The 9,950-nt window shown below is 36.4% G+C and overlaps 1 protein-coding gene and 1 non-coding gene across 2 annotated transcripts; both read left to right on the plus strand.

The window, feature by feature from the left end:
* The first annotated feature begins 315 nt into the window (after positions 1-315).
* Positions 316-1,130, plus strand: LOC133758409 (serine/arginine-rich splicing factor 10-like). Its single transcript, XM_062189570.1, has one exon. The coding sequence runs from the start codon at positions 336-338 to the stop codon at positions 885-887; it is 552 nt and encodes a 183-aa protein (XP_062045554.1). The 5' UTR covers positions 316-335; the 3' UTR covers positions 888-1,130.
* A 7,597-nt stretch (positions 1,131-8,727) lies between these two features.
* On the plus strand, positions 8,728-8,831 carry LOC133758981 (small nucleolar RNA U13). Its single transcript, XR_009865875.1, has one exon. It is a non-coding gene; the product is annotated as a small nucleolar RNA U13 (small nucleolar RNA).
* Positions 8,832-9,950: the final 1,119 nt, after the last annotated feature.

Raw genomic sequence — 9,950 nt, forward strand, 5'->3', positions numbered from 1 at the left:
CTTACTAAATATTTAGTACAGTTCATTTAAAATTTAAATATATTTAAATATTTAGTACAGCTCATTTAAAAATAAATTTAGGAAAATGTTAGGTTTAGGGTTAGGGTTTTTCAGTTTGTTATTTTTATTTTAAATCTTAGTTACAGGGAGCTGGGAGGAGTGGGGTGGGGGAGCAGGCTGGAGGGAAGTCTCGCGAAAAGCGGCCGTCGCCCTAGCAGAGCATTCTGGTTCTGTGTGCGTGTGTGTGTGTGCGTGTGTGTGTGTGTGTCTGAGGTTCGGCAGCGGAAGATTTGCTGAGCCCGTTAGTGCCCTCGGCAGAGACTCACGCAGCCGCCATGTCCCGCTACCTGCGCCCCCCGAACACGTCTCTGTTCGTCAGGAACGTGGCGCACGACACCAGGTCTGAAGATTTACGGCGCGAGTTTGGTCGCTGTGGTCCCATAGCTGATGTGTATGTTCCACTTGATTTCTACACTCGCAGTCCAAGCGGATTTGCTTATGTTCAGTCTGAGGATGTTCGTGGTGCTGAAGATGCTGTACATAATCTGGACAGAACATGGATTTGCGGACGTCAGATTGAAATACAGTTTGCACAGGGGGATCGGAAGACACCAAATCAGATGAAAGCCAAGGAAGGGAGGAATGTGTACAGTTCTTCACGGTGTGATGATTATGACAGATACAGGCGTTCTAGAAGCCGAAGTTATGAAAGAAGGAGATCAAGAAGTCGGTCTTTTGCTTACAAGTATAGAAGATCTTATAGTCCTAGAAACAGAAGACCCACTGGAAGACCTCGCCATAGCGGAAGCCATGCCGACAATGATAGACCAAACTGCAGCTGGAATACCCAGTACAGTCCTGCTTACTACACTTCAAGAAAGACCTGAAAGTGGAAAAAGAACAAAAGAAGGGCAGTTCAAGCGACCAAAGGGTGGATGGAAAGTGCTGTAGTATGAATACTGTACAAATATTTTGACTCTGGTCTGAAAAGATAAAAGAATTATTGAAAACTACGTGGAATAATTGAAGTCCCTTCAAGTTTGAAAGTAAGCATTTTAGGACAAATAAAAGGAAGATCAATTTTGTACTTGTGGAAACTAATCCCTAAATATGAATAGGTTTATATTGATTCATGGGTAACAGGTCCATAATAAATTATTTGAAACTAGGATGACTGAATATCAAGGAAGACAGCCATAGTCTCTTACAGTGCGTCTATTGGTCTGTCTCAAACTGAATTGGGTGGGAAAAGGTATGGTCCAATATAAATTTTCTCGGATTCTCCTTAAAATTCCTTTTTAGCCATTATTAGCAAATTTTGCCTTTGTTTATTCTGGTGCCAGTATTTTCTGCTTAATCATCTGCTTTGTTGGCATCTGAGTATATTTGCTTAAATACCACATACAGTTGACTTCTTTAACCACTTTTTCCCACATAGATTCCAATTATACTTGACATCCAGCTGAGGGGGCCCATCTCTTCTCACCTCTTTCCTAAACTGTATGTTCAGTAAATGTTTATTGAGCCCTTAACAGTGGGCAAAACATTGTACTAAGTCATTGGATAGAAAAATAGATAAGTCCCATATTCAATAAATGTCTACTGAGCACAATCTAGTGTATCATTACATATGGCCTCATTGGCCTCATTATTTGAGGTGTATTATTTTTGACTATATTACACCATTCACATCTTACTGTAATTATAAAACCCAATATACTATCAAAGATAAGTAATTTTGTGGTTTATCTGCCTTTTAAAAAGTATCCAGTATTTGTTTGCACCCCATTAATAATGAAAAAATGATGTTTCAATCTGTAATAAACCGATTTATTGTGCTGTAACTGTAATATACTAGAGTTATATTAAATTGTTAATTCTGCCTCGTCAAATATGTTAGGAAATAATCCCACAAATAAGTATTTAACTTTGCATCAGATATAAAGGAGATTCTGGGTGCTATAATTAGATTATTTTGAGGCAGACAGAGAACTGTTATCCCAACTGATATAGTATGTTCTGTAATGAGAAAATGTCCACCAAATTATACTTTTTAGTGATTTACATGTACATTTTATAGGGGACATGTTCTGTGTATAGTGAATAAATAACTTTTATAGTAAAAAAAAATCTTAGTTACAGATATAAAGTTGTATATTTTTGTATTATTAGTATCCATTGTTGAGTGAATCTATAAACATTTTCCTTTCATATGCATATAAGGTTATTTTATAGAAATATTTAATCAAGATATAAGAATAAGTGAAATAACTGATCATTAATTTTTTACTTCAAATGCCCACCAAATTTTAGACTACACTCCTCAATAACAATAAAAAGAACATAAAGTTAAAAAACAACATTTACTTTCTAACCTTAACCTCTAATCCAACTTAGGTCACAATGGAAACCAAACTCATTTTTATGTACCTGTAGCCTTGTCAAAACTCATATTTTTTTGCTGTTTTAGGGAAATGAGTTTTGTCATATAAATGTGTGCCAATGGTGTAATCAGACTGGAATGTACACATAACAAAAGATAGAGGACAGAAAAAGATACACATTTCAAAACTATATCAAAGAGCCTAAGTGATTTTCCATTATATTTTCCCTGGCTTCTTTTATTTGGCTAGGTGAATCACTGTCATTTTGCCTCCATCAGCCTACAGCAATGACAGGGTAAGGGCTGAATTGTGATGGATGGAACTGTCAGAAACCAGTGAGTATTTAGATATTGCCCAGTGAGTTACATTTACAAAGAGCTGCATTATTGGAAAGTATGATTGCTCTTTTCTGTGACTGTTCTCCCAGGTAATAGGAAATGGGCTGGTAGTTAAAGAACAAAGATGCATTTTCCCTTTCCTCATTCTGCTGTCTCTTTTATGTTGCTTAGCTACATTTGAAGGAAACCCCAGTGCTTATGTTCACAGGCTTAAAGTCAAAAGATGCAATCTCTCTTTTCCCCCTAGATTCAAATAATCTAATTCAGTGAAGTCAAGGCCCTTGGAAAAGTTCATCAGCCCAGGTTCTACAAGTTAAAATAGTAAACTCTCAATGTTGACAGAAAGCCTAAAGGATAAAGCCTTGAAATAAATGTACTATCTCATTTTATTGCTCACCATGGTATTTTCAAGAAAAGCATTTTCTTGAATAAACTGAATTCATTTGCTATTCCCTCTTAAAAGGTAGACTCCAGAAAACAGCCATCTGCTCTTAGGAAAGCTGTGCCTGTGTTTACACAAAAGACTAAAAGAGATCAACCTCTTTAAGTAACAGAACATAGCATGCATGCTTGCACCTCAAGATTTTTTTCCTCTATTCCAAGATAGTGGAATAGGGAAAGGTCATATTGCTCTGGGCTAAGGGTAAATAGGAAAATAAACGAGGGGGTGAGGAAGTACATTATCAAGGGAGAGTTAGAAAACTACAGTGGAAATTCTACAGAAGGAAGAAAGATGCTGTGGATCTGTGTGGAAGGGGCAGATGTGCAGCACAAGCATGGCTACAACACCCTACCCTAGCAGTCAAAAGCCAGAGAAAACACCAGCTTTGGAGACTAAGGTCAGATAAGACTGTAGCAGTCGATGCCACTCATGATATAACCAGAAGTAGGGCTTGGCATGAAACCAGCCTGGAGCTCTAAAAGGGATAGGATACTCACTCAGTAAAAATGGGGGGACACGTTAAAAAGGGAGCATGTTTCTCTCTCCCCATAATCCCCACAATGGCACCTGGCAAGTGGCTGAGAGGGCAGGTGTCATTTAGGAAATAAGCAGCAGCTGCAGAAGCTCATGTATACATGCCCAGCAACTGGTCAGGACAAGACACCATCTTAGCAGTAGTGGAGGCAGCAACTTGAATGTGCACACCTGAAAACTGGTGGGGAGAAGGCAACATTGTGAAATGAGTAGGGGATGGGCCGATGGATCTTATGCATGTGTGTAATCCAAGAATTCTATCAGATGGGATAATATATGTTCCCCACTGACTTTGAGTCTGCCTGGAAAGACTGACAGGGGGCTGGGCTTCCATGAAGGAATGGGAGGTGCCACCAGCCTCTCAACATATCACAGGCTCTGGGCTCAAACCATCTAGGCAAAGCACATGACCAGAAAAGATTTTCACCATACACATTGTCGTCAAAAATTCAACAATAAAAAATAAAGAAAATATTCTAGGAGCCGCTGCCGTGGCTCACTTGGTTAATCCTCCACATGCAGTGCCAGTATCCTATATGGGCACTGGGTTCTAGTCCTGATTGCTCCTCTTCCAGTCCAGCTCTCTGCTGTGGCCCAGGAAGGCAGTGGAGGATTGCCCAAGTGCTCGGGCCACTGCACCTGCGTGGGAGACCAGAAGGAAGCACCTGGCTTCAGATTGGCACAACGCCGGCCATAGTGGCCATTTTGGGGGTGAATCAATGGAAGGAAGACCTTTCTCTCTGTCTCTCACTCTCAGTGTCTATAACTCTACCTATTGAATAAATATAAAAAAACAATAAAGTCTAAATTGGAGGGAAAAAAAAGAAAGAAAATATTCTAAAATGTGCACAAAAGAAATGACAGATTGCTTTCAGAGGAACCATGATTAGACTCTGAGCTGACTTCTCATCAGAAACCCTGCAGGCTAGCAGAGAATGGAGAGACATAGCCCAAGCCTTAAAAGAAAAAAGCGATCAACCCAGGATAATGTACCCTACAAAGCTCTCATTTATGAATGAAAGTGAAATAAAGACCTTCCATAACAAACAGAAATTTAAAGAACTTTTCAACATTCATCCAGCCTTACAAAAGATGCTTAAGAATGTGCTACATACAGAAACAAAGCAAGATAGTCATCATTATGAAAGAATATGAAGGCAAAAAATCTCTCAGTAAGAGTACCAAGGAAATCCAAAGTAAATAATATGAATGCTTATGGAAAACTGGCAGAGCCAAGTTGTAACTTATCAACAGTAGCCTTGAATGTAAATGGCCTAAACTCTCCAATTAAAAGGCACAAGCTGGCTGGCTGGATGAAAAAAACAATACCCATATATTATCTGTTACAAAAAAAAAAAAAAAAAACCTCACTAACAAAAATACACACAGACTGAAAGTGAAAGAATGAAAAATATTCCATGTTAACAGAAAGCAGGAATTAGCAAGTGTAGCTATCCTAATATCAAATATTATTTTAAAATAGATAGAAAGTGTAGCCATCCTAATATCAAATATTATGTTAAAATAGGTTTTAACATAAGAACTGTTAAAAGAAACAAAGAAGGGCACTATGTAATGATTAATGGATCAACAACAAGAAGATGTGACTATAGTAAATGAATATGCACCCAATGCCAGGGTGTCTGACTATTTAAAACAAATGTTAATGGAAATAAAGGGAGACATAGACTTCAATACAATAGTAATGGGTAACTACAACATTCCTCTTTCATCAATGGACAGATCAAAAAGACAGAAAATCAACAAAGAAACAACAGAGCTAATATATACTATGGTCCAAATAGACTTAATTGATATCTACAGAACCTTTTATCAAACACTTTCAGAATACACATTCTTTTCATCAATGCATGGAACTTTCTCAAGGATAGATCATATGCTAAGTCATAAAGCAAGTCTCACTAAATTCAAAAAAATCAAATAATACCAGGCATCTTTTCTGAGCACAATGGAATGAAGCTGGAAATTAACAGCTAAGGAATTTCAAGAACATACTCTAACACAGGGATACTGAAAAGCATTCTCCTTAATGAACAGTGGACCATACAAGAAATCAAATGAAAAATTAAAAGTTTCTGGATGTCAATAAAGACAACAATACAACATAAAAAAACAAGTAGGATACAGCAAAAGGAGTGTTAACAAGGAATTTTATAGCAATTGGTGCCTACATCAAGAAATTAGAAAGGTACCAAATAAACTATCAATATATCTCAAGGACCTAGAAAAACAGCAAACCAAACCCCAAACTAGTAGTAGAAAAGAAATAATTAAAATTAGAGAAGAAATAAATGAAGTTTAAATTTAAAAATACAAAAAGGTCAGTGAAATAAAGAGCTGGTTTCTTCAAAAGATAAATGAAATTGATACATTGGCCACCTTAACCAAAACAGAGGGTGAAGACGTAATCAACAGAATCAGAGATGAAAAAGGAAGAGTAATAACAGATATCATAGAAATAAAAAGAATCATTAGGAATTATTACAAAGAGCTATAAGCAACAAATTGGAAAATCTAGAAGAAATCGATAGATGACTGGACACATATAATCTACCAAAGTTGTGTCATTAAGACATGGAAAACCTGAACAGACCAATAACCAAGATGGAGATTGAATCAATAATAAAGACCCTCCCAACCAAGAAAAGCCCAGAATCAGATGGCTTCAGTGCTGAATTATATCAGACATTCAAAGAACTAATTCCAATTCTTCTCAAGCTTCTCAAAACAATTGAAAGGGAAGGAATCCTCTCAGACTCCTTCTATGAAGCCATCATCACCCTAATTCCTAAACTAGAAAAAGAAACCACAAAGAAAGAGAACTATAGAACAATATCCCTGATGAACATAGATGTAAAAATCCTCAACAAAATACTAGCTAATCAAATCCAACAACACATCAGAAAGATCATTCACCCAAATCAAATGGGATTTACCCCTGATATGCAGGGATGGTTCAACATTCACAAAGCAATAAATGTGATACATCACCTTAACAAACTGATTAACAAAAACCACATTATTTTCTCACTAAATGCAGAGGAAGCATTTGATAAAACACAACATCCTTTCATGATGAAAGCAAATTAAGTATAGAAAAAGCATTCCTCAAACCAATCAAAGCAATTTATGACAAAGCCACAGCCAGTATTTTATTGAATGAGGAAAAGTTGGAATCATTCCCACCAAGATCCAGAACTAGAAAATGAGGGCAATCTCACCATTGCTATTCAATATAGACCTAGATATTTTAGCCAGAGCCATTAGGCACAAAAAAGAATTCAAATGAATACAAATTGGACAGGAGGAAGTTGAATTATACCTATTCACATTTGACATGATTCCTTACATTGAGGTACCAAAATACTCCACTAAAAGACCTTTGGAACTCATAAAAGAGTTTGGTAAAGTGGCAGGTTATAAAATTAACACACAAAACTCAATAGACTTTATATACACAGAGAATGCCATGGATGAGAAAGAGTTTCCAAGGTCAAGACCAGTCACATTAGCTACAAAAGAAGTTAGATACCTTAGAATAAATATAACCAAGAAAGTCAAAAATTTCTTGATGAAAATTAGAAAACATTAAAGAAAGAAATAGAAAAAGACACAAAAATAGGAAAATCTTCCATGTTCATGAATTGGAAAAATTATCAAAATGTCCATACTATACAGATATGAAATCAACCCAGATGTCAATCAACTGATGACTGATTAAAGAAATTATGGCATATATACACTATGGAATACTACTCAACAGTTAAAAAAAAGAAAGTGAAATCCTGTAATTTGCAACAAAATGGATGCAACTGGAAATCATTATATTTCATGAAATAAGCCAGTCCCCAAAAGCCAGATACCATATGTTCTCCTTTTTTCTGTGGTAGCTAATAGAATACCTAAAATGTAATGTAGTCAAGTGAAATTGACATTTTGAGATTTGATGATTTTTTTTTAGTGCCTTGTCTCTACTGTTGAGGAACAGTGTTTTTTTCTTCATACTACTTGTTGAACTCTTTACTTAGTGTAAGATTAATCTTATGAGTATAAAGTAAAATGAAAATAAATCTTTGTAAAAATTAAGAGGGTTAATAGGAGAGGGAAGAGGAAGAAATGTGGGAACGTGCACAGGACTGAGGGAAGGATGGAAAGAATCACTATGTTCCTAAATCTGTATAGATGAAACACATAAAATTTGCATACCTTAAATAAAATTTAAAGCAATAATAAGATAAACAAAGATTTCATTTTAAAAAGTTTTTTTTTTCTTTCAACTACAGTCTAAAGAATTACCCACTGTGATCACAATCATCTGAAGTAATTTGTTTCACAAAAATGTGCCAAGGACAGTAATGGCATTTTACAATGAGATGCCTATTTCTAGAAAAACTGTAATTTTCTATCCAACTTAGAAAACAGAAGAAGCCAAGCAATCATTCCATTTATATCTTTAATACTCTGTCTACATGAAATGCTAAAAATTAGTTCAAATTTCTGTACTATAGATAGTAAGAGTTTCCAATTGTACTGTTTTGTCTGGACAGAGTCCATGGACCTTCCATATAGAACCTCAGTTTCCTCTGGAGAGAGCAAGTCAAGGTGTCCTCTTCTAGCTAGAGAGGCAGGCAGGTCCCAAAGAAACTAGACCTTACCCTGAACATGTATCTCCTGGGAATTCACACCCTGATCAAGCAAGGTGAAAACCTGGAAAGATTTGATCGGTTGTACAGGGTAGAGATTCTCTTTTGAGGCTATTTTGAGTGGTACATTCCTGCTGTCTGTTGTATATATGTGTATAATTCCTTTGTTTCTGTCTTTTATCTCCCTACTTCTAAACCTACTATGTTAGTCTCAAATCAATTCTGAGACTCCACATATGGAATCACACACATACCCACAACCCACACACATACACACACATATACAATATATATTTTCTCACAAATAAACCTTTTTTGCTCAAATAATAGTTACTATTTTCTTTTAACAAAGAAACTTAACTAAAGTCCCTTTGTGATTCCTAAGTGTGATGACTGGATTTTCACACCATTGTGTTAGATGTACCTCCTTCAAACCCTGTTACATCATTGACACATTATCTGTCTGCCTTGCAGAAAAACAAAAACACTCATTGGTACTATGCTATAAATCTAAATATTATAGCAAAAGTGATAGCTAAAATCTGAGTGGGATAAGTATTTGGCTAGTCCTCCAAAACTGAAGATTCACTATGAAGTTTGTGAATCCTGAAAGTGTAGTACAACAGGTGAATAGAGTTTCAGGGAGCATCATACTATACATTCATGCTCATTTTAACACTTTCATTTTTATGAATTGTGTTGGTATATTTCTTTCATCTTCAGAAACTGAAATATTAGGAAAGCTGTGATTTATTGTTTGCATGAGACTTAAGAGGATCAATCTTCCTAGGGAATAAAAAGAGTTCAGCTAGCATAGTACCAAATGCAACTAGGCTTCCTCTCCTCCTACATGATTTGATGGATTGAAGTTTTGGTTTGCTTTTGCAGTTTTTGTCAGAGTATTTGTACTTTTAAGAAATATATTTTTGCCCAGGAACATTCTGTTATTTTCTTCAAGTGCTCTTCAAAGTTACTTAAAATTACATGGTGAAAAACTGGAATTTTCAGTGCCAAGATTTTATTGACTTGATGGTACAGAGAAGGAAGCACTGTGATATTAGGAGATTGTTCAGTTGTGAGAGTATTTTTAAAACTTTTTTCCTACTGAAATAAAAAGAATCCCTGAAACTTTTGGCAATGCAAGAGATTCAAAACCAATCATATCAGTAACTAGGGCAACAGAAATAGTTCAAACATGAGACAAAAAGCAATCCTCAAATGTACAATTGCATCTTTCTGTAGAAGAAAACTACTTTAAAGATTAAGACATAAATAAATTAAAACAAAAAGTTTGGCAAAAGATGTGTGAGGAAATACTAACCATAGAGGATTGGGGTGCCTTTATTAGTATCAAAGATTATTTAAAAATGAGGAATATCATTAGAAAAAAAATGATATTTCGGCCAGTGCCGCGGCTCACTAGGCTAATCCTCTGGCTTGCGGTGCCTGCACACCGGGTTCTAGTCCCGGTCGGGGCACCGATCCTGTCCCGGTTGCCCCTCTTCCAGGCCAGCTCTCTGCTGTGGCCAGGGAGTGCAGTGGAGGATGGCCCAAGTGCTTGGGCCCTGCACCCCATGGGAGACCAGGA

Source organism: Lepus europaeus, chromosome 4 (genome assembly GCF_033115175.1).
Source record: "Lepus europaeus isolate LE1 chromosome 4, mLepTim1.pri, whole genome shotgun sequence".
Taxonomy (NCBI): Eukaryota; Metazoa; Chordata; class Mammalia; order Lagomorpha; family Leporidae; genus Lepus; species Lepus europaeus.